General features: G+C 35.8%; 2 protein-coding genes and 1 long non-coding RNA gene across 3 annotated transcripts; 2 read left to right on the forward strand and 1 right to left on the reverse strand.

Moving 5' to 3' along the window:
• Positions 1–4,146: 4,146 nt before the first annotated feature.
• On the reverse strand, positions 4,147–8,966 carry LOC113710557 (U11/U12 small nuclear ribonucleoprotein 48 kDa protein-like). The gene is made up of 5 exons (XM_072064771.1): positions 7,661–8,966; positions 6,829–6,943; positions 6,087–6,194; positions 4,768–5,535; positions 4,147–4,656 (listed from the first exon to the last, which is right to left on the reverse strand). Exons 1-4 carry the CDS (start codon positions 8,929–8,931, stop codon positions 4,891–4,893), a joined length of 2,139 nt encoding a protein of 712 aa, XP_071920872.1. The 5' UTR covers positions 8,932–8,966; the 3' UTR covers positions 4,147–4,656; positions 4,768–4,890.
• A 1,614-nt stretch (positions 8,967–10,580) lies between these two features.
• On the forward strand, positions 10,581–13,704 carry LOC140014295 (uncharacterized). The gene is made up of 2 exons (XR_011821018.1): positions 10,581–13,355; positions 13,484–13,704. It is a non-coding gene; the product is annotated as an uncharacterized lncRNA (long non-coding RNA).
• A 5,171-nt stretch (positions 13,705–18,875) lies between these two features.
• On the forward strand, positions 18,876–20,288 carry LOC113710558 (uncharacterized). The gene has a single exon (XM_072064967.1). It carries the CDS (start codon positions 19,390–19,392, stop codon positions 20,080–20,082), a length of 693 nt encoding a protein of 230 aa, XP_071921068.1. The 5' UTR covers positions 18,876–19,389; the 3' UTR covers positions 20,083–20,288.
• Positions 20,289–26,202: the final 5,914 nt, after the last annotated feature.

Raw genomic sequence — 26,202 nt, forward strand, 5'->3', positions numbered from 1 at the left:
CACGAAATTGGCCAAACTTATATTCCATGAGAAAGCCACGTGAAATGAGAGGATTAGCATATATATATATATATATATATATATATATATATATATATATATATCTTTTAACTGTAGTGATAGCATTCTTATAATCTAATATATCATATTTTATAGGAGGGGAGAATCTAAAGAATCTGTGTACGGGGTAAGAGGAGGAATTTAAAGAGACTGTATAAAATGCTAGCAAATATATAGATGAGATAGATGAATGGGATATTTTGATACCTCCTTGAATTTTTTTCAAAGTAAATTCAAAGTAGTTAAGGTTCAAACCCCCCTCTCCCGCGCAACGATGATATTTTTATAACATAATCTATTTTATTCTATAGGGAGGAGGAGGCTAAAGAGACTGTACAATGGATTAGTAGTTATACAGATTCGATTAGACTAGAAGTGCGCTCTGCCACCTTTTTTAAATTTTTTTCAAAACAGGTGAGATTTGAACCCCTCCTCTGCAACCATAATTTAATCTATCTCATCCTATAACCCAATTTTTCAGACATCTCTTTTGAATTTATTTCTATATCATAATCTATCATATTTTATGGAAAAAAAAAAAAGAATCAACAAGTATACAGATTCGACTGGACTAAAGGGATTTTTCGCTGCAGGTGAGATTCAAACTTACGACCTACAATTCAAAAAGAGATAAAATCATTTTTTTTAGCGGGCATTGAGCCAAAGCTTGGTGGCTACTAAAAGTGTGAAGGTCGGCCTTGTTCTAATTTAAATTGCTCGATTGACCATGTAAAAGAGAAACTCATCAAAGAAGGAAATAGAATCAGATGGGCGCAGGAAAATGTTAGAATGTGCACGGCAATTGGCACTTGGCAATGGCATGCGTCCTTTCGTGGTGACGGTGGTGAACGGACGTCCGCGAATGAGGGAGCGACCCATGCCGCATGATACAATTATTATATTGTCGCTACGCCTGTAACGCAACCAACCCCAACTGACCCTCATTTGGTACTCGGCTTATACAATTAAAAAGTTATTTTGGTTTCCAAACGCGTGTAACATTCGGTTCTAGGACGGCTTCTCATTTTAACGTCTAACCAGCTTTAGATCCGCTACTGACTTGATGCTGTACGTGCTGATGTTAGTGTATGTATGTGCTAACTGTGAGTATGGATGCATGGCATGTAATTTTAATTCAAATTTAAACTTCACTTCTTGCATGTATGTATGACGTACGTTTATACCGGCTAATGCATACGTTGTCGGTGTGTATATAACACTAGTTTAGAAATAAAATTTATAAAAAATTTTTTAATATGTTATGCGTATAAAATAAAAATGCGACTATAAATGTGTGTATAGAATATTTTTCAGAAATCGTAAAAGAAAAATGCTCAAACGAAACCTTAATTATGCTAGATGTGGGACCCAAACCGCAACCTCGACAAACACCTTGGGCTCGAATTGTATCGAGAAGATTTAAGGTTGTGTTTGGATTGCATTTTTCATGGAAAAATTACTGTAGCGATTTGATGTATGTGAGGAGAAAAGGTAATAGAGAAACGGGATTACGGAAAACGACGTGATTTTTTGACGGAAATATACAGAATAGATTTGAGATGCCTAAAAAAGATAGATATGCATGATGCGACCGATTGATGCGAGACCTAAATCAACCTGATGCACTGTGATAATAAGTAGTGCTGAACAAACAACAAGGAATGTTTACAATCTACGGACACTGGATTCAATGGCTAATAACTCCGCCCTCTATTTACAAACGATGGATGTCATCTCAATTCTCCTCTGTCGAGAGCCCTTCTAACACTTGGAAGGTTAATTTCGGCATCAAAGTGATGGGGAGGAAATCCCCCCGCCCTCTATTAATTGCCTTTTGTTCTTGTCGACCTCCAGGTTAATTAACCATCTGAGAGTAGAAGTCAAAGTATAGCAACAGATAGATATTAGATAGATCGACAAGCAACGTGGTGGTGATAATAGAACAAGGCAAGAGTTTACTATATTCGTTTCATTGGGTGCAGCTCTACACGTGCTTGTATGTCTTCTCGGAGATGGTGACATCTCCCGACTTCTTCCAACTTTAACACGGGGCTTACACGTAGCAGATAAGCAGAATTTGGAAAAAAGACAGTTCGCAGCGCCAGACAGAGTGGACACCAGTGTCAGAAGCGAAGGTATTTTGTTGCCTCTTTCTTGATGCTAAGAAGATTCTACCTATCATCATCACCAGCATCAGTGGACGATTTTTTTGACGCTGCCTTTCCAAAGTTGCCCAATCATTCTCATTGGAGATTGAACCAGAAAACCCCCCATCCTCCTCCTCCAACTTCCAACATGGGCGGCGGCAATCCATGAAGTGAACTCCCAATCAGCCAGAAACGCCATTAAAACTATACAGCTCGGTCCTACAATGCTGGTGCACTTTTAGTTATAGCTTGGGTCTTGTCCTTGCGTGGATGTGGACCTCATCGTGTGTCCTCCTCCTTAAATTTTTTAAATGTGTGTTAGGTGTGTGTATTCTTACACCTTTCTCTCCAAATTAATTAGGCACAATTCACAAGCACCATTGAATTTACAGATCCTCCTACTATATCACACCAAGACTTGCACTCCCTCTCTTTTTTTATAACTGACGTTTAAGAAATTTGTTCTTAAGTACTTTTATCTGTTGTTGTATTATTCCCATGTAACATTAATTATTTTTTCACAATTTTGCCATTTTATCTCTCTTTACCAATACAGGACTCTTAATTACTACTCCTAGTAATTATTACTTCTCTCTTTGCTTTTGGCCTAGTAAAACAGCACCATTTAATACTCTAGTGAGAGAAAACATAAGTGAATTGGACAATTAATGAGAGTATAAAAGGAAAGTAGTGTATAGATTTAAACAATGAAAAACTTTTCTTAATTGGTGTGCAAAACCTTAAACGTCAATTATAAAAAAAGGGAGGGAGTATCATAGAAGCAGAATTATGGACCTCATTGTGAAGCATGCATGCACTTGAAACACAAACTAACTAGGGATTTGGTTCTTCTTGATTAACTCTTTCTCGGGAATATGTTTTTTTATTCTTTGATTTATATCTGAATTCGCCAAACTTTAATTAGATCATCTATTTGCGCAAGCAACGGTTCCACCTTGATCCGTGCAAAGAAAGTTAGTATTAATGCTGCACAGATTCTGTACAATAAATACATGCAGAATTTTTTTTTTTTTTTTTCCATACAGGAGCGTTGAACATTAATACACATAAGACTTCTGCTTCCAATGTTCTATGGCTCAGATAAGCTTTCTGAGAGGGGCAGGGAACTGAATCAGCTCAAGCGTCGCTGCACGATATCCTCCTCATCCCTCTAACGCCGGCATTCGCAGGAGCTGCCTGTGGGTCGAAAGAGGTAAGCCAGCGAATGGTGGATAATTTACGGTTGAAGGAGGATGATTTGGTGGTGTCGGATCGTGCTGCTATTGAGGGAGAATATGAAAGTTGCATTTACCACTCCCCAGTTTGCTTGTCTACTACAGAAATCTGAATATCTTGTTGTATACCATGACAGTATCAACCACTGGTGTGCGTACAGACTTTACAATGCCCTCAAGGATTATTATTTACATAGCGGTGGAGAAGCAGTGGTCATCGTTCTTGTCAAAACATCAGAGAGGAAAGAAGAAGGCAAGATCAGAGGAAGCAGAAGAGGAATGCAGAGTCCGAGGTGGTTCCGAGGTTTATCGAAGATGAAGCAGCGCTACAGATGAGCGAGGAGGAGGGAGATGACTGGTTTGGTTAATTGAGGAAGAATGTTACTCCAGCCATTGAGACTACCATGAGAACGGATATTTTCCAGATTTGGAAGGCTTATCAGTTGCATCAGATCGTTCACAGAGTTGGAGATTTAGAAGTAAAAAAGGAGGGGAAAGAAAGAATATGGCTTAGTTCGTTGGCTGTCTTCATATTTTGGCGTGAAGGGCTGCTGAGACAGAGGATTTTCTTAAGAGCACCACAGTTGTGAATTTACACGTCCCTTAGTAATGAAGTCGCTTTGTCAATTATCCCTCGGATTGGAATGACTATAAACCAAAACAATTTAACTAAAAATAAATAAAAAACGAGGACTCAGCCTATGTAACCTAAGGATCTAAATGAGGCTCAGAACTTTTAAATATACAATCAAGATCTTTGCAGTAAATACAACAAGGCTGGTAAACATCATGCAACCAATCAAGGATGGCAAGACAATGATAAACAAGTAGCGCAAACCATGCAAGCTTTGCTTGCTTAGAAGAAAGACCTCACTTTCTTCCTTCCCCTACAAACCTCAGAAACCAGCATGCTAATGCTACACATTCATAGCGCACACAATACTCTGCACCTTTTCATCCAACTAAAGGTATTGCCAACCTGTAATTAGCCAAATTCACAATAGCAGAAGCATGTCATACTGAGATAAATAGATATGACAGATGAGCACGCACAAATGAACAGAACGCACAGACCAAGAAGCAAGGAAATACAATATTTGCTTTAATGCATGTGGAAACACTAAAGCCATGCATTCAGAAGAAAATTGATGTCCAGAAAGCTTTTAACAACTAAGGATACAGAAGAGGATACAGGAGTGGACAAACTGCAACACCTGTCAGAAATCGTACTGCCCCATCATTGAAAAGCCAAAGAGGAAATGAAAAATCTAACTGGCTGCCTGAAACACTAAACAGGAAATTATCTTTTGTTAATAATAACTTACCAAATTACCAAGAGAGCCACTCAATATCTCAAAGATAGTTCAGGAAAGCCATCATGGAAGACATTGAACTGCTTCAAATTATCCAAGCATTGCAGATGTGAATCAATAAAATAGCTGCAAGGTTTAAGCATCATCATCATAATCATCATGCGATTCCAAGGGATTATATCTGTCCTCAAACTCTGAACCCGATGTGATATCATTGTGCTTCTTCCTTCTGTCTCTATTTCTAAGTTCTGAATTACGCCCATCATCCTCTCTTCGGCGAGTCTTTCGCTCAGTTGACTTGCTGCGACTTGTATCTGAGCTTCTGGAGATAGCTGCCCTAGAACTTTCAGGATCATCTCGGCTCCCTCTATTCCTTGTATAACCATGCAAATGGTAGCCACTTCGCTGTCGATCTGGGCTTCTGGAATAACTCTCTCTGTCATGTCTTGACCTTTTAGTACTTCTGTTGTCATCTAAACTTTCACCATGCCGCTGAGAAGTACGTTTGTGTTGCTTATAATGTTCAATATACTTATCTTCAGAATGTATGGATCCATGAGCATGATTAGAATGTAAAGATGCTCCATAAACATGTTGTTCATTTCTGATCAGCTCAAGTTTTGTTTCACTTTTCCTAGGCTTAAGAGTATCTGAAGAACTGTTGTGCAGAGAAGAACCTTCGAAAGCCCTTGCTTCTGTGTTTTCACCATCTTTTGGAAAACTATGACCACTGGCTTGCTTAATTTTATCCATGAATTCATCTATTATATCTCTCATCACCTGAAGGAAGGATAACCAATTTGGCATCGTCAAAGATGGAATGTGTGCAAATGGAATACTGTAAAAAGAAACACCACCAAGAAGGCAGTACAAGTAGAAAAGCAACCATCACAGTCAGTGTCATGTCAACACGCAAAAGCCACCCTAGTAGAATAACTTAAGCTCACAAAGACAAACCTATCAATTGTTCATTAAGGATAATGCAGTAACTACAACACAAACGAACTTGATTGACGTCAAGTTCGGTTTCAATTCAAACAAGGAACCTATCAATTTTCCATTAATGATAATGCAATAACTACAACACAAACTAACTTGATTGACGATTTCAATTCAAACGAGGAATGTTTGGAAATATTAATTAAATCCTGCTAAAGGATTGTAAACATTAACCCTCAGGTCATGAACACCAGGATCTCCATAGACTTTTAATGAGGGAGGTAGTGAGCCTCAAAATGCATCATGTAATCACAAAAGAGTCTATCTAAGACATTTTATCAAAGAAATCTAAACCAAAACTACCATCATGCTGGACCTAATCTGTGCTTTACCTGCGTTGTTGTTCGTTTCATCTTTTTGCCACGGTAAGACATTCTACGTCGTTTATAATCTCTTTCCTCAGCCAGCAACTCTTCTCTTGTTTTTGCTCTATTTGGCTCCTGCATATATACTGAGAATATTAAGAAGAAGAATGCACATAAAGAACAGAATAGCTTGTTATCAATAAGCACACACAGAAAGGCATCATGTTGCCATAACACTCTTTGCCAAAGTACCAGCAGAAATCCAAATGGTTAGCAAACTTTTTGTTTTAAAAGATAAATTTAACTTGCCTCATCACCAGTAGGGAAGAACCAATAAAATGCGCGGGGCTTAAGGGATATTGCAGCATCATTTGTAGTCAAGTTGGAAATTTTCTAAATTTGACTTAATAAAAAGCAGTATTTGAAAAAAAAAAAAAGTCACTTCCCACTCCCAGAACAAAGAATAATGCAAATAACAGCACAAAAATTATCAGACTCCCAAATGGACTCAAAATTTCATTTAAAACAGAACTCCAATGCTTAAAGTTTTTCATGAGATAAACTAAAATGAGGTTCCATATGCAAAAGAAGTTGTCTTGGCCATCAAAGACAATATATGTTATTTGAAATTCATCTTTTAATTCTGAAAGATCCATCCTTCACATGTCAATATTTATATTACTATAGTTGCAAGGCCTAATATCTTAAAACAATTTAAATTCAATCTACCACAGTTATGTTAACTGATAGGCTCATTTAGCCAACTTACCTCGCTATGTGCCTGTTGCCAGAGTACCCCATCATGTTCAATTACAGGTCTATAGTCAGAACGTTTCAGCAGCTCCTCATCAGCTCTCCTAGATATGTGTTCATGTTCTACAGCTCTACAAAACAAATCAGCTCCTTAAGAAGCTTCCACATGCAGTTCAATGAATAGATTCATTCAAAGAAGACACAAAGAAAAAAGAAGAACAAGATGAGATAAAATGAAAATTGGAATGAAATTTACAGTATTTACTAGCACATACTGTAAAAACCACAGGGCAAAAATTAGCAACTATATAGACAGCTTCTACCAAGTAGTTATCTAATCATACAACAATATTTTCTATCACCGCAATCTTAAACTACCTAGAGAAAATTTGAGATCTGAAAGAATTGAAAATAGTTCCACTACAAAGTCAAGTCTCAAGGATTTTAAGAAACATCAAGTCAAGAACAAAGGTTCTCAAGCCTCTTTCCGCCTAACGTCAAGATCCATTAGCTACTAAGTGCTAACAAATTTCCATGTTGTCTCACTTGACAAATACGTCTATCAAAAACAACCAAAATAAATAACCCATTTGAATAACCAAAGTGAATAACTGTCTGCCACCTCCCAAGTAAATAACCCATGTAATTTCCTAGTTATTTATTCGAGAAAGAGGCAAAGAACCAGCAAATACAGCAAAATCTTAAGTAGCTAAAACACACATCTACAGCCATGGTCCAAATTAACCAACACTCTAACACATTTACAGCTCCATCCTATTTATTATTAGCATCATAAGTTTGACAAAATAGAAAAGCTAATTATTTCAAGCAAATTCACAGCAGCATACCGTTGATATGCAGTAAGTGGCCGTGTATCCCTTAACATCTTAATTTTCTCTTCAAGCCAAGACCTCTCGTACAATGAAGCAGTAGCAGCAGCTACCTGGGAAGCAAAAATCATGCTGCTTTGAACAGTGTCATGCAACATGCTATTTCCCTCATTCTTCCCACACTTTTCAACTGGCCCTTCAAGCTTATCATCCAGTTCATTCAATTTAGCGGATTCATTGGATATCTCTGCCACAGGGAAAAATGAAGAGCTCAATGCTGAATCCAAAACACATTGTTTGAACATGCCAATAGCCAAAAACTTTCCATCAGTTTCACCATACAACAGAGCAAGTTGGGAGCCTAACCACATCATTACTTTACTTAAAACCGGACAATGAATCTTATCCTGCCTTTTGCTGCTAATTAAAGAATCCAAAAAACCAATAGCTTCCCTAGTGACAGCTTTCAAACAAAACCTAAACAATAAGAGTATATGAGGGACCATTGCCAAATCAATAACCACGCCATATTTGGGTGAATTCGCGATAATCCATGGGTGCAAAAATGACAAATTACTCTTCCACGACCTCAAAATACATCTAAGCACTCTATATGAATACGAGCAAGGATAATCAACCCACGCCTCAATTTCATTCCCAACAGCCCAAATCTCCGAAGGGAGAAGCCTAATGGGCCACACATCAAAACCCTTATCATCTAAACGCCCATTAGCGTGTGTAAAATTAGCACATTCCGCGGATAAAAACCCGGGCAATGTGAGCATAGGAGGTGGAGAGGATGAAAAATCGTATTTACAAGGAGTAATGACAACTGCCCCAGGACAATTAGAATAAAAATGACTTTCTTGAGGTGAATTCAAATAGTTTTCTAGCGAAAAGCAGAGTTCGGTAGAGCTAGGATTCTGGAGGGGCTGGGTGAAGGAGTTTTCCGACGAAGAATGGAGGGTTTTGGGGTAGTTCAGAGAGTGAAGGAGAGCTTGGGGGTCCAGGGGGCTCGGGGATGAGGGGCAAGAGAGGTAGTGCGAGAAGATGGAGGAAGGGGGAAGGCGGTGGTTAGTGTTAAAAGGGCAAGGGATTAGGGCGCCGGATGGAGGTGAAGGTGGGAGGAGAGAAGCGAGGGAGTTTAGGGTGGCTTGAGTGTGGTGGAGGAGAGAAGTGAGATTGGAGAGGGCGGTGGGGAGGTCGGGAGCTGCGGTGGTGGTGGTGGTGGAAGGTGGGGGAGGTGGTGGGGGAGGGTGAAAAGGAGGGAAAGGAGGTGGCGGGTTCATCTTTGGGGAAGACCTGATGGCGGGTTCGGCCGGTAGAGTCAAATGTGGTTATATTAGGGGCGTGGTGGCTTGAATGAATGGGATTGTAGTAGTACTCTCTGCTAGTAATGTGGTACTTTAATTTCTTTACATAAATTAAATTGCAGGACTAATTTCATGTGCACCGATAAACCGAGTCCCGTGCCCCCACGTGGATGGGCTGGTGGTTGGCGCCTCGTCCTCAGGACCGTCAGGTCCTGGGGTCGAACCTCCACAGCAACATCGATTCCTCCGTGCATTTAACGTACTAGGTCTGGTTGGGGCGCTGGATCGGGGCGCAGTGGGATTAGTCGGGCCGTCTTTACGAACTTGATCCAAAAACCCACTCCGTCAGTAAAAAAAAAAAAAAAAAAGATAAACCGAGTCCCTTGGTTTTTTGTACTTTTAACAAGTGACTGCATTTGTCATTTTAATTGGAAGCTCTTGTAATTCAAAAGTATTAATTTTTTTTTCGGAGACGACAACAGTTATATAACTTAATTTACTCTACACTAAGGGGGAGGGGGCGGACTTAAGAAACCCCAAGGATAACCCGGAGAGGATTGAACCACCACCGGACCAGGCGGGTACACAACACACCCGTCTGAATTTTTTTAAAACAAATCACTTAAATATAATATTTTTTGTGAAGGGCAAGGTTTGAACCCTTAGTTCCCACCCCACCAAGTTAGGTGGTGGCCACCAGCCTTTGTTAAGTCGAATTCTCAATGCCAAGCATTTCAAAAACGAAAGAGTATATAAAGTCGATATTAATGAATATTTTCTACATCTTCCTAAGGTAAGAAGACTGTAGCAAAATTAGATCAGATTATGTTCTCGTCAACCATTTTAAAGATCATTAAATCTTAGAGATAATTTCAAAAATCCCCCCTGATGTTTCTCACAGTTTTACTTGGTATCTTTGAACTTAAAAAAAATCTTGCTTGCCTTATTCTCTCATTAAAAAACTTATTTTGGGAGAGATAAATATATTCTCATTCCAAATTTACGGTTTTGTTGTCTTACATTTTATTACCAAAATGATGAGTATATTAATAACAAGTGAAAAACAAAAACAAAAGATATGAAGATTTATTCTAACTCGAAAAAAAAGGTGTAAATTTTAAATATCAAAAGTTAATATTTGAAATTTCATTTGAAGTTTTCTAATTTTTTTTACATATTTTTGAATTTTCTAATTTTTTTTTCCAAATCGATGGCTTGAAAAGTAAAAAGATACAATATGCAAAAAATTATATATAAACTTGTTTGTATTGTTTTTTAAACTGGTGCAAAAACGTATCCTCATGGTTATAATTTATTGCAAGTTATTTTAAAGAATATTGTAAATCATTCATAATTTCAAGTAATTTAATATTTTTTATTCGAACCAATGACACAAAAAACTATTAAAGACTTTTTGATCTCGTTATCAACTTTTAATTCATTAAAGAACTAATATCTATCAATTAACAAAAATTAGGAGATAAAATTTATTGTTTTATGATAATTAAGAAATCACAAGAAAAGGATAAATTTGGAATAAAATTGTATTCTCTCTCCCAAAATAAGTTTTTTAATATTATATTTTTTAAGTGGGTTTCAAATCTTTACTATACTAAAAGCGTCAGTTGGCTTAGCTACAGTGAAAATGGGCCGGTTATAGCGTGATTTGTGTGAGCTTGAGGGGCAGTTTGATCTTTTGCCATTCAGTGGTGGTGGCTTTGCTGGAAATTTCCTGCTATCCGCGTGGCTTTGTTGTGGGCGGTGAGTTTGTTGCTATCAGCTGTCTGCATGGCTTTGGAACTTCGATGCTGTCCGCGTGGCTTTCTTGTGGCCGGTGAGTTTGCCGCTATGAGCTGTCTGCATGGCCTTCGATTTGCGGCTGTCCGCGCGGTGGCTGTGTTCTTGCTCATTCTTAGCGAAGTAGTTAAATCTAAGTGTTCTGGACAAAGTGCAAGAATCGCTGCGCGCAGGCTTTGCAATCTCCATTACTGTGTCTTGTTCGTTTCTTAGCCTGTGCAAAACTAGCTCTTCGATTTTCCTGTGATCGGCAGAGTTTGAAGTGCCAACCTTATCGGTTTTGTTTGTCATATACCCATCTTCTATCCATCTCCTCCGCCGAGGGCAATCTGATTTTGTAGTAAAGATATATACCTATCTTATATTTAATTCCCTCCACCAATCTCGTTCGTTTCTTAGCCTGTGCAACACTAGCTCTGCGATTTTGCTGTGATCGGCAGAGTTGGAAGTGCCAGCCTCATCGGAACTTTGGCTACCTTTTTTTAATGTTTTTCTTCAAATATTTCAAATAGTTGAATTATTGAATGGAAATTAAAGTATAATAGGAAGGAACATCTATCAAATTTTGACTTGCAGCCGTTGTGTATTATGCAAGTAAAATTTCATTTTCTTTGTTGATGACCTATATTTGCTTATATAATTGAACAAGGTAAACTTTCTTATTGAAGTTATCAAGCTTTTGTACGACTGAGACTACAAAACTCAAATGTTTGTTTGCCACTTACCGTTTTCCTTTGCTTCGCTAATCTTTTTGATAGTGGAGGGCATCATTCCTTCTCTTCTCCTTGCTGCACTTCGATAGAGACAGTTATTGAAAGTAAGAAGTTATCAGTCTGTCTTTGGTCCTTGCTGCTGAGCTCAAGTTCCTCTATTTTATATTGTCTACTAATTTATATTTTGCTTCCTTCTCTTTTCTTTCCCGTTGGTGTTCTTTTTTGACAGGTTGATGATTAGCCATGCTATTGGTTATTATCAACTATCATGCCAATTGATTGAATTTAAAGGCCAAATGTTTTTTTACCTAACCTTTATTTACTCATTGTTGCATCTTTGTTTTCTTGTTCTACTAGATTTCTTAGCACCATACATGTTGATAATTATCTCTTTATTGCAAGTCGTAATAGTTTGAGCATTGCATGGTTTTCACCTAAACTTTTTGCTTAGTTGTGGCCAATTCCTTGGACTTATTCTGTTAGCCTTAGAAATCTAACTTTCTAACACAATCACTTATCAAATTGGTTCTTTCTAGAGCTTTTGAAATTTTTGTAAAATGTCTAAATGAGACAAGGTGTTAATGTTGTAGGTTGTCTATTGATTGACTAAGTATGAGAGAGCTTTCATTATATTAAACTGCACTACTAGAGCTTAATATGGTACTTTTCTTTGCATGAATTCTTTTCTTTGAGAAAGTTTAGCTTTATGCCTTTTTATTTGTTAGCCTTTTACCTTTTCCTTCCATATGTATATCTTTCTAGGAACTTAGACTTGAAAAAAAACGGAGCAGAATTAGAAAGCCTTCTAATAAATGCTTGTCACTTTTAACTCTACTGAAGATGGAAAATAGAATGAAGGAGCACATGTTGTTTTGGCTATATGTGGCATTTCCCTTCCCCTTCTAGCCAATAACAACTTGAACTCTTGTACCCTTTACACAAAACAGAGGAGCACTGGAAAAAATATACCTTGGGGTAAGTTCTTTTATATCGTTCTTTCTTTTAACTGTTCTTGAAAGATTTTGATTTCTTGAACAAAAGAAGAGTTAAAGAGCCAAACCAGTTGACTTGTTAGTGTAATAACTTGTTGCTTCTGAATGATTTTTTTAGTGTAATAAAAGCTTATTCAGATAATGATACTTTATGTTTTTGTATGCATGTAGATGTGGGGATAACAAGTATTTAACCCTATCAAAGATTTATTGTACTCTAGATGGATAATTATCATTCTCAGGGACCTTGACTTTAAATTTTTACGTGACTGAATTGATCATACTATTAAAAATAATGTGAAATTTTGCTTTAGTTTTCTGCCTGAGAGTGACTAATATATGCATAGCAAATATTATGTCACTATAACTATTGTAAAGCATTTTGGTTTTAGTGCCATGTGGTATCTATGGATTGCCTTTTTAATGTCCAAGTTGTTATGTTATACTCATTCATGTCCTGGTGAATTGCGGAAAGCGGGATGATGTATTGTCTTTGATGAAATAATTGATGATAACATATGTATATGCTCACATTTTGCTACTCTGGATACATTGCCTAATAGCTATGGATGAGTTTTTTCAAGTAGTGCAGTTTCAAAAGCACTTGTGTAGGTGTACACTGAACTTGGCTTAACCCTGGGTGTTTATGGGGTCATCAAAAAGTTGAGTGGAGGGGAACCATGTCAGAGGGTTGAGTTGATCTAATTACTTGTACTACTCTCACCAATTGATTTTGCAAGTTAGGTGTGTGGCTAGAGCTGAGGAATTTCTTCATGAATTGGTCAAGAACTCACGCAGCACTAATTCATTCATATTCCATAAATGGGTGTTTGGAGGCGCATTTAGGTTGTGCAATACAATGATCAAGTTAAAGTTGTTTGGAAGAATTTTATCAAAGGTGTTTGTCCGCCCATTAAACTCATCAGTTATTTTGTAGAATCAAGAATACATAAATCAAACTTGCAATCTAATGTGTTTGTCAGTGGACTAATTCCAGTCTGCTCTGTTATGATTCATGATGGATAGGTATTGCAAGTAGGGAAACATGGAAAATACCATTAGAATCTTCAAATGGTACGAGTAAGGTAAGAGATAAATCCGGGTTTGGTCATTTATAAATCAATATTGGATGGTCCTTACTAAGACCAATCTGTAGATGCAGGGATACTATTGCTTTGCATTTGCGAAAATAGGGATAATACATTGTAGTGAATCTGAGTATGATATATTTCTCCATGTTGTTCCTAGCTATTGTTTAGTACTTCCTAAGTAATTCTCCTACTAATGCATTCCCACAAATGTATCAGAAATTTGCAACAAGTTCAAACAAAAATCTAGATATTTCATAGCAAATTCAGACGGAAATCCAGGCATCCTCACGGGATTCAAATGGTAGTTAAGGTCCAATTGCCTATTAAGGTTATAAGGTAAAATATACGACATGTTGCATGTCTCAAGATTACTATAATTTGTTCTCCTTCAAAGAATGCTTGAAAAAAGAAAAGAAGGAAAAGTTCATCGTCATTGACTAATAGTCTCTGCTTTTTATTTGTCTTTGCACAAAAAAAGAGATGCAAAGAAGAAAAATGATGACGATGATCTATGTACTACACCCAAAAATTGTTGCAATGAGTGCAAGAAATTTGGGAAGACACATTCTATTGGAAAGATTACTATAAGAAACAACACCTATCAATATGACTTCTTTTACTACAATTTTACTAGAAGCATATTTGTTTTACTACATCACGAATAATTCTCAATTTTTTGACATTTTTTATTGCATAGAAATGTGATGATTGTTCCTTTAAATTATTGACATTACCATTGTGTTTATTCACAATAAGTTTCAAGAAGGGTTTTACTTCACTAGATACAAATAGTGTGCATAATTTTAAAAGTAATCAGTGTCACCATATTTATGATATTTGTATGTACTTGTACATTTCAAATGAATGCATCATTTATTTATAGTATCGAAAATTCGCAAAGATCTTAAAGCAATGACTGACTATCTAAGAGAAAATTACAAATCAAATGAGTAAACGAATAATAGCAATATTCAATTTACCTAAAGTCAAATTTTCCATATTTATTAACACCTATCATGTATTAATATATAATCATTTTACATTAATCCACTTGCCTTCATTTGATCTTGATTAACATAAACCCAGGGCATCCTCACGCATCGCGTGAGGCTGAAAAAACTATGTTACAAAAAGTTTAGAGTAAAGAAGCGAATTGAGATACATTGTAGATGTTTATAATGGAAATGATTATGACGGAAGAAGGAAGCAGGGAAGGGAAAGGAGAGATCTATAATTACACACTATTACACGTATTCATCGCTTTCCAATACTATCTAAAGCCTCGCCGATTTACCACACCACTGTCCAATCTCTTTGCTCCAATCAAATTATTTGAATACCCTATAACCATTTCCAACCCTTTAATCCACCTCTCCCAATTGTTCTCATTCTATTTATAGCCTAAGACTAGCGCACAAAACAACCAATTTGTCCTCGTCCCTATTTACTATAATCTAACAACCCACAAAACAATGATAACCCAACTCAAAATCCCTTCCAAACCAAGTCAATGGAATTCAAATCCAAAAACTATTCTGAATTTTCACTAATCTGGATCAACCCATTGATCAATTATATCATCTGTTTAAGGCAATTGATAAACTAGGTTACGATCCTCGTACTGTTACTATCTCCATTTTTGTTTATTATTCTGGAACTCTTGAGTCATTCAATCATGAACGGTTGGCCATTAAAACACAAAATTAGGATATGACTAATGTAAGAGACACCATTCTCATAAGAAAATGAGAACAAGGACCGAACGATAGCAAAAATCAACATGGAGTACTATTGGAGGAAATCGTTACTATTCAGGAGTTTGTTGATGTTAACCACTGAACTTGGCTCAGTGGGCACCAGGGAGGGTCTTGAGTCTCTCCTTGAGTTGTAGGTGAGGGTTCAAATTCCACCTGCAGTAAAAAAAATTCAAAAGTTGTGCCAAAACACTCCTTTAGTCTAAGTAAGATCTGTATACCCGTTAGTTCCAAACATAGCCTCTTTAGGGTAGGGGTGAAGCTGAACCAAGTAGCTCGGTTCGAGCTCGCGAGCTATTTGGTCAGCAGCTCGAGCTGCTCGTTAGAGCTATCGAGTCGAGTTCGAGCTTGGAAAGCTCGAGTTTGGAAATATAATACTCGAGAACTCGACGAGCTCTATCGAGTTTTTTATAATATATATTTTAATTTTTATTATTGTGATATGTCAATAATATCCTTTATTTAAAATTATATATAAAATATTAATTTTTATTACTTGAGCTTGATTAGGTTCGATTGAGCTCGAATAAGCTTGATTGAGCTTGATTTGAATTAATTACATTTAATTAAACTCGAACTCGAGTTCCATAAATTGATGTCGAGCTCGAGCTCGAATTTTAAAAGCTTGACGAGATCGAGCTCGAGCTTAGTTATTTTGCCTCGAGTAGTGCACTACTCGAGTTCGACTCGACTCGACAGCACCCCTACTTTAGGGTTCTCCTCCCCTCTAGTTTAGCATAAATAGGTTATACAATAGTTGTTGTTTCTGAAAAAAAAAAAAAAAAAAGGAGTTTGTTGATGTTGAACACTAGATGGCGTAACGGATGCTAATTATGTAAGGTTAACAAGACGTCATCGAAACGAGTCCGTGACAAAATGGATGATATAAAACCGCCAAAAGATATGGATAACATAAAGCTGCTTGTGTTCACATGACGTTTTGAAACTGCTATTTGGGACTTACTGCTTCACTTTAAAAGCTTTCTTTTGGTGAATTTTTGCACAAGAAATTGATACATAACATGGGCCTTAATTATGGGCTGGGCAATTGCAGCACTCAGTTTCTCCTCCTGTTTAGAGTTTCTTCTCTCATTCAGAGGAACAATCATACCGGGACACACCAATTTGTAGTTGTGCTCGAATTCTCGGAACAGTTGTGTGTTAATAACTTGCAAGTGATGCCATGGAATTACGACCAAACTGATAACTGCTATCACTAGGGCTGGGAAAGTTAGGAAGGTCGTAGGTGATCTCGATATCTGTGTTAAGTGTGTTTGGATTGCTAAATTATCCTAAATAATATTTCACTTGCATCATAAACACATTTCTCAATTCACTTTTTTATATTCCTAACTACTTTTTATCTCGCATACATCACATCACAAAAAGTATTACAGTAATTATTCTAAATAATATTTCAAATAATATATTATCCAAACATACATCCCTATAGCATAGTGGAAAATAGAATGTGTACTTGTGGTGAAAGATATCTATTTGACAAATTTTTTGAAATTATCCCTTAAACTAAGATTTTTTTAAATTAAACTAAGATAAAAGTGATGCATAGAGTTTAATGATAACTTTTCTAAAATGATGCCTTAAAACCCAAAATAAAGTGATGTATAGAGTTTGGGATGTCATTGAAAAACACTTTTTATTCCAATACTACCACAATTTACAATCAAATCTTCAAGAATTTTTGTTAGAATTTTTGTTTAACCTCTAACCTCTAATATACATGTTTGGCACGCATCGTGTCTAAAGCAAAAACCAAAATTTGACATCATAACACATTCCAATAATGAAAAAGAGAATGATGGAGAAATTAAAATAGAAAATCATATCAAAATCCTAGGCAAGCCAGATACATAATTACACGTAATCCAAATGAATCAACCTACTTGCATGTTTAACATCAAAACACCTAGTTGTGTGTACACAAAAGAGCTAGTAATTTGATGTTTAGATCTAGTTTCATGTATATTAAAGATATAGTAGTTTGTTTAGAGACGCTATAAACTTAGTCGATTGGTGAAATATTGCTATTATAGACCAAATTTTGAAAAATGATCACGAGTTAATCTGTCTAACTACCATGTCATTGATTTGAAGAATAACTTGGGCACCAAATGGAGCAAAATTCAAAAAAAATTTTTGGTTTAAAATTACAAGAATCATTGCAAATATTATGTTAAAAGAGATGATTAGTTTGTTTTACCGAATCTTGTAATCATTAGTGTAATTTTGTTAGTTATTTGAGTTATTTAATTTTATTAAATATGAACTTTTTGAATGGTTAAATTTGAGTATTAATTGTTTTTAAATTTTAATTATTTTTATTCTTTTGTTAATACAACTTATGTACATGCATAAGAGCTATTTATAAAATAAAAGTTTCATCTCTCTCCTTACAGTGTTTTTTTAATGTTACTTTTTTTAATTGGACCAACTTTGTTATCAAAACATTAACCTCAGCCAAGATTTGTGTAATTTTACAGATTTCAGAAGACGCTGGTGAAATTATCAGAAACCTCATAGGAGGTTTCTAAAATTATCCCCATAGATTAACTAGTCAATTTTCAAATATCTGCATTTCGGATGCGCGAGGTTGATGGTCTAAGCAATCAGTAGTCTAGTCTGTCCTCGGCCAAGATACATTGTATCGAAATGTCTAGCCAGGCTTACAGAGTTCCCTGTATGTAACCTACGGTTGGAACTTGGAAGTATATCCCAGTTCCTGCAAGCACCTAATGGTTCTGCAAGAAAAATAAATACTACTCTCCAACAACTAGCGGACTCAGTTATAAGTGTAATAAATACTACTGTTTATATAATACTGGCTCCCAGAATTGTGCTTGAACCTGTTGCTGTTGGAATCATGGTTCACAGTCGTGGTCGTGGTTGTGATCGCAGTTTGGAACGTTCCACATCGGTCTCGGCATATCGATTGCGATCTCGACGAGACGCAAATTTTTGAAATATTTAATATTCTAAAAATTATAAAAATATATGATAAAAAATAATTAAAAATTAATAAAAATAATAAAAATTCGAACTGACTCGAGACTAGTCAGAACGACTCAGCCGTTTCTATTCATTTCGGAGACGTCTCGGTTGAGTTCTCAAGATTTATTATCTCGGAGTCATCTCGTCCCGATATCGGATCGGAAAGCTCCATTCTAGTGGCGACTCGGCCGAGTATTGAACCATGGTTGGAATCTGAACAAATTGTTGAAACTAAATGGGATAAACGCCATCAGATGCCAAAGAAGACCCGGAGCGAAAGGACAAGAAATGGGATTACAAGAAGAAGTGAATACATATGCATTAATGAACACGTAGCAACTGTGATCTAATTAGCATCGTGGTAGTTTTGTCGCCATAAGAAATAACAAAAGAAGACACAAATCCATGCAGATCCCATATGCCTTTGCATTCAACACCTGGCTCCCTCGTTCGTTGCAGTTTGACACATGAACGCTCGGACGCAGCCATAGTTTCCTCCTACATCATCCCACAAAACAATATAATACGTGAGATAGAAAGTAGGATAGAAGATATTTTGGGCCGAAAACCCTCTCTCTCAGGTCTCTTGTCCCGATTCATCCTCCTGATTGCTACAACCGATTTAATGATTTGGGGTGTTCAATAATCCATCATCTCATTAAACGTAATTTGCTGTACATAGTTTTTTTTGAACTCTTTTAGTTAAATGAATTGTTCAACTAGATAGGAGTAGAGGTGAAAGATAAAACAATCTACTCGATATTCGAATCAAGTTTGATAATATCGAATCAAGTTTGATAAGAACTCTTTCGATTTTTGGTTCGTTAACTAGTTAAACATTCATGTTCGACAGCCTCAGACACAACATGGTGCCACTTGTCATATTACCCAGTTGTATCATGACGAGCAAGCTCCTCCTAGGTTACACATGTCGTCTAAACCAAGTATCAATTGGGATTCGATCAATTTGGTCAATTCTTTCCTCGCTCGTATAATATAAAGCATCCCAAACAGGCAAATATCACCGCCCAAAACTCCTTTCGTATCACTAAAAAGATAAACCTTGTGACAATCATGCATGATGGAAAGAGTGGAGAATGAGGGTGTGAATGTAGGAATTCCAGTAGATAAAAAGCCCAAGAAAGAAGCAGCAATCAGTACTTCGATGAAGAAAATCACCGTTGGAGGTTCAAGAAAAGGGTGCATGAGGGGCAAAGGCGGGCCAGAAAATGCATTTTGCACCTACAGGGGTGTTAGGCAACGGACCTGGGGGAAATGGGTAGCTGAAATTCGTGAGCCAAATCACGGTGCAAGAGTTTGGCTAGGCACTTTCAACACCTCTTATGAAGCCGCCAGAGCCTACGATGACGCAGCCAAAAGGCTTTATGGCAAATGTGCTAAGCTGAATTTACCAGAAGAAGATCAACCCCCATCCCCTCCCGGTAGTTCATCAGTTGCTTCAGCAGCGTACAGCAATAATACGGGGTATAAAAACGGCCAAGACTTGACCAATGAACATCAATCTCCTGAACTCGAAGACAAGAAAAATGGGACTTCTGTTCTTGATGAAGTGTCCATTTTTAAGGATATAAATGGAGAGTTTGCCTTTGACGAGACTCCGGCTCCCAGCCTGCTTGGTGAGGAGCAGATTCTGAATTGGCCTGAATATCCATTTGATAATGGTTTTCATTGGTCAAATGATGGTGGAATTAGTGTTGGTGGATTGATTGATCATGCTGTGGTTTACAAGCTCCTTGGACCTCCTAATTAGTACATAATTAATAGGCAACTGTCCTCAATCATCATGTATGTGTATAATAAATGTGTGTTGAGTGTGTACGTACAAATGACTAGTACTAGCTAGTAGGGTACTGTCGTTCATCTAACAGCAAAACCCAAAACAAACAAAAGAAGTAGAAATATCGTTCTGATGAAGACAGAAGAAATGCTTTAGTTTTTGCTTGTGTTTTGCTGGTATTGATTTCTTTTTCTTTCTTCTTCTTCCTTTTTTATTTGGGCATTTTTCCTGTGTCGAATGGAGGCCTTTTTGCAACAAAAAAAATTGTTCTAGCCTCTTCTTCGGGACGGAAGAAGGCTGCTGGATTTGTTTTTCATTCTTTGGGTGGATTGGTGTGGTTTTTTTTTTGGTACTTACATTCAATCTTTTCCCATCCCGTGGGTTGAGAGTTGTAGTGATGGAGTGATTTCGTCAAGAATATCGCAACGGATCTTCTGTCCCACACTCTGTGCCATTCTCTGTCTCACTTTTTATTATATTGCTATTTCTCCTTCATAAACATCATGTTTTAGTTCTTTTTTGTTTCCTTAAGATCCAATAATTATTAATTCAGTAATACACAAAATTTAATAAACTCAAAAAACCAAAATGCACAAAAAATGAGATCTTTTATGCATTTTCTGCTATATTTTTTAATTTTCTATTATATATAGCTTTTTTTAAGTTGTTGTATTTATTTTTTACTGAATTAATAGTTATTGAATCATAAGGAAACAAAAAAGAACTAAAATATGATGTTTATGAAGGAGAAATAGCAATATAATAAAAAGTGAGACAGAGAATGGCACAGAGTGTGAGACAGAAGATCCGCAAGAATATTCTGTTTTAAATACATTGAATTTTTTGGTTTGGATGATGGACTTTGATGTTGCTTGCTCCGTGGAAAGTGGAAAAGATAATTAGATGAGCTATATAAATTTTTGTCCAACCCAAAAAAAAAAAAAAAAAAACAGCTTCCACATCTGTCTCTCGTTATGAATGTTTTTCAACATTACAGCATTTGAAGAGTAGTTTGCAGGCCTGGTTATGGACGTTTATGAATTCTTATTCTACTTTTCACACCATACCATTTTATTCCAATTCTTGTTTAAACGTATGACAGTTAATATCCAAAACCTTGCGGTATATATCTTTTTACCTTATCCACCTGTCAAGCCAATATATGCAACATGGCTTTGGCGGCATCACGGCTAATCCATGCCACGACGAGGCATTCCCCTGTTATGTGTCTGAGACAAAAATTTTCCATCAGTGTTGTTAGATCCGGATCGGATCGAATCGATCGATTGTGAATCAATTTTCTTTCCAAACTGATTTGGCAAAAAGTCAGTTAAAACCATCAAAAAATCGGTCAAACTAGCGGTCCGATTCGATTAATAGCCTGGTTTTCAAATTTTTTTTCTATGTTTTTAAATATAATTTAAATTATCTAAATTGTAAAGTTTTCATTTATTAATAGGAACAAAAAAAGCCACACACCTAGTGTAAATACAAATATCATTCGCTTCTCTAAATGATTTTCATTCCTATCATCTTATCAATTTAGCATCAATGATTCCAACTTGCATAACTTGTTTTAATTTAGTTTTTCACTTTTTTTTGCAAATCTAATATTTTTTAAACATTTTGTATAGTTGGCTGAATATAATCAAGAACTTAATTTCAATATTTTTTAAACTTATAGATATATTAAATAGTTATGATATCATACTGATGTCAGCGGGTTTTGGAGATAGATCCGACCAATCCGATTAGTTGAAACCTGACTCAATGGCCTTGTTTGGTAAACAAGTTTTTTGCCAAGTTTGTTTGCTACAAGTTTTTAAAAAACTTTAGTTACGGTAGTTTCAAAAAACTTCTCAAAAGTATACACTTCAAAATATTAAAAAAAACGTATTTCAAAAAATTTTTTAAAAACTTTTGTAGTAAACTACAGTAAAATTTTAAACAAACACTCAAAAAACTCACTTGCCAAACGGGGCCAATAGTTTAGCCGAGTCACTGTTCTGTTCGAGATTGCTTTCCATCATGCAAAAGCAAATCCTAAATCTCCAAAAGCGGTAGCATCAAATATAGCTTAGCCATTTTACAGACAAGAACGCATTTTCAATGTCCAAGCGAACATCTGTAGCGTATCCAAATCCAACAAGGGTTATAATTCCTCCCAAGTAGAGTAGCAAACGAGCCGAGTCGAGTCGAATTTTGACTTAATCGAGTCGAATCTTAACTTATTTTTATTGAAGTCGAACTCGAGCTCGAGTTTGACGAGCTGACAATTTAAAGCTCGAGCCGAGTTTGAGCTCGAAAAAAAATTATTTTATTTAAAAAAATAAATAAAATAATATTTTTTCTTAATAAATAATAAAATGTTAAGGATATATATAATTTTACTATTAAAAAGAAAAGAAAAGAAAAGAAGAGAGGACAGAGAGAGGGGATTCACATGCTTGTGTGTTTGTGTGAGCATTGAATGAATGAAAGTCAAATATGAAAAAGGAGGGGATTAGGTTTGTCTTATTTAATTTGCTTCACTATCTTAATACTTTTTGATATTCTGTTATGACCCTTTAGTTTTACGACACTGTAAATCCACTCATAGACATTTCTAAGTTATAAACTCACAAAATATTCCAACTTAAGGGAACTTTGTCATATTATTTTAGTATTTTACATATAATTAAGATATATTTATGACACTATTATTACGTCATTTGGTTCTTTGGTTTTTCATCCTGATTCAACTATTGGTCCTTGAATTTGATTGAGTCATTGCTTGATGTGAGTTTCAAAACATTGGTATAAACGAAATTCGCCTGTAAGTCTACTTAAATGACTCGAACTTTTTGCTTGAACCTGAAATGAACTGCAATAAATAGTCTTAATTGATATCCCACACACATCTCCTATAGCCATGGAACTGATTCAAAAGCGCAATTGCGAAACCCTCTCCCTTTCATGATATACAGTTGATTTGCATATCATATGTGGAAATGAATCCCACGTTTTTGTGTTCTATCTCTTATTCTTTCACTAGTACGTACATCTTTTAACGAGTCAAAAATGACATTGGCAAGTACACGTGAAAGGAGCGTACATTACCAGAAGTCCAGAAGTTGAAGCTAAATTGGCCAGAAACTGCTGAACTGATATGCACATAAGGAGCCAACAGCCCAAGAGGCTGTTGGTTAAAGTCTTGGTTTGCCTCCCACCATACTTGTCACTTAATTGTGGCTGTCACCTTCGGGCGACTTCTTTCGACAGGATTTTTCATCGATTATACTTCTTTAAATTATGTTAGACTAGATTATACAACTGTTAGCATCGATTATACTCCCCCTCCCCCTTTCCCATCATACTCCCCCTTCCCCTAGATCATCTAAGTGTTAGTGCTATGTACATCTTGGTTGATGAAAGTTCAAATGCAACTCTAAGAAAATTTTAATCAAAGCCCAGAAAAGGAAAACGAGTAGCATGTATGAGAGGCCACTTTGGATTTTGCATTATGTGTAAATTCTGTGTACTTTCTGCTGCAAAAAACGAATTAAGGGCCTCTTTGATAAATGGGTACGAGGGATAGGAACGAGGGCTAGAGTTAATGATACTCATATTTATTGTTTGATAGTTCACTAGATAAATTATTTGATGGGAATGAAAGTATTAGATCTTATCTTTTATCATTCCCCACGTATAACTTGGGTTTCAATTCAATTAATTCTTTAATATAATAATGGAACTCATCCCACTTCCAAACCACACCCGTAAGAGGGAATTATTATAACGTATAATAGTGTCGAGGGATGCAAACCAGTCGAATCTTGACATAATTTTACAAAGCTCGAGCTCGAGCTTGAGTTGGTCAAAATGTCAAACTCGAGCTCGAGTTTAAAAAAATAAAAAAATAATTATTTTGTTTTTAAAAATAAATAAAATAATAATTTTTCTTGACAAATAATAAAATATTAGAGATATATATGTAATTTTACTATTAAAATAAAAAAATTAATATATATAATCGAGTTCGAGTCAGCTCGCGAACTAACGAGTTTAGTATTTTTTAACTCGAATTCGACTTGGTCAAATCGATCTTGACTCGAGATCGATGTTGACTGAGTTCGACTCGAGTTTGGACTCGAGCCGCTTGCGAGCGGTTTGATTCTTTTGTAGCTTTAGCAGGGTCTATAATTCTAATTTCAATTATGATGCCAAATCTAGAATCCGAACCAAACAACTTCTAAATTTTATATATTATGAGTGTTATAAGGATGTGGTAACAATATATATTTTAAGAAAGAAGGAAATGATAATAATGTAAATGAACCTTTTTTATGCATCATCTAATTTACACTGTACTTAAATATTACTTTCAGGAAAAAAATTTTAAGGCCTTTTAACCCAAAAACGTAATACTCCCTCCGTCCCACTTTGATAGTCCTGTTTTTCTTTTTTGTCTGTCCCAAATTGCAGTCCACTTTCCAATTGAAGAATGTAGTTGTATTTTCATTTTCCTAAAATACCCTTATTCAATACAAGTTGTTGTTGCTATAAACCTACCTCATTTAATGAGAGTTGATTCTTTTTTTATCATCAATTCAAGTTCCCATAAAGTTGTACTCTATTTAATGTGAGGGTATTTTAGGAAAATAGCAATCTAAATTTACTTTTCCAATAAAGTTAACTACTTTTTCTTAAACTGTGTGAAAAAAGAAACAGGACTATCAAAGTGGGACGGAGGGAGTATTATTCTCTACCAACTTGAGTGTGCGCATCGCTCTTACATTTACATCCTGCGGTTTGAATTGTACGTTGTCGGCCGAACAACTTGAATAAATGCATGTTTATGCTGCCAAATAAAGCTTCTGTCATTGCCACTTTCTTGGCTTTGCCAGTGATGAATCAAGGCCCCAACCTTGCAATAAAGATAGTGCAATCCACCACTATGCATGGTGATTCGATGCATGGTCGTGTCAGTTCCATGTTAGAACACTCTTGGATAAAATGTCCTATCACCCAAATTTAGTCACAACAAAAATAGCATTTATGGCGAAAAAAATTATTCGTGATATTTTGTAGTCTTTAATTAGTCTAGGTGGTTGTAAATTCGAAGATTTTCTTTTAAAAAAATTTATTCAAACACCAGAAATGCCGGCATGGCAGCTATTATTAATTTATATTTGGCTTATTTACATGAAAATGGAATGAAAAATCTTAAAAACATCTTCACTGCACTTGGGCTACGGCTTAACAATTAATTAAGAGGTTGACTAACCAGTTTTCAAATCTAAATTTGTTGGTTGAATTTAAGGAGAAATCGTTCAAAAAGTTCGTCATATTTCGCCAAATGAATTTTTTCGTCTTCACTTTTTAAATATTAATTTTACGTCCCTTACAAATTTAAATTAGCAAACTTTGATCTCAACCTAAATTTTTGACTATTTTTTAACTGGAAATTACTGCATAATCCACGTACAATCATTTTTTATGTACAAAAAAGTTAGATTCTACTTTTTTAGTAGCAAAAATAAATATCGATTGTGCGTCAGATGCCATTTTTTTTAAAGAAAAAATGAATACGGTTCAAGTCAGATCCTTTTTTTTTTAGGAGTAAATGTAAATATGGATCAAGTCATTTATTTAACTATAAATAAAATCTAACCATTTTTGCCCTTAAAAAATGACCATGGGTGGGTCTCTTAATGGATTTAGGATAAAAGTAGTCGAAAATCTAAATTATAACTAAATTTTATCGACTTGATTTTATAAGGGACGTAAATTTTTTATTTTAAAAGTAAAGAATGAAAAATTCATTTGATGAAATGCAAGAGACATTTTGAACTGTTTTTCCTAAATTTAACACACATATTTGCTTAAATAAAACCGTTAAAAGTACCCCCGTCAATTGTAACGTGTCTTCTCAAATATCATGTGCCTGTTGTGTTGAACTCTACGTATGCATGACATGGTGCTTCGAAGTCTTTACAAAACTTTTATGTTTTCATCAATAGAAAGCTCTCCTTCTTAGGGTAGTTGCGTTGGTAAAGTTCTCTACCCACACCAACTCAGGCATACTTGCTTTAAACCTCTATTAAATAGTCG

Source organism: Coffea arabica, chromosome 9c (genome assembly GCF_036785885.1).
Source record: "Coffea arabica cultivar ET-39 chromosome 9c, Coffea Arabica ET-39 HiFi, whole genome shotgun sequence".
Taxonomy (NCBI): Eukaryota; Viridiplantae; Streptophyta; class Magnoliopsida; order Gentianales; family Rubiaceae; genus Coffea; species Coffea arabica.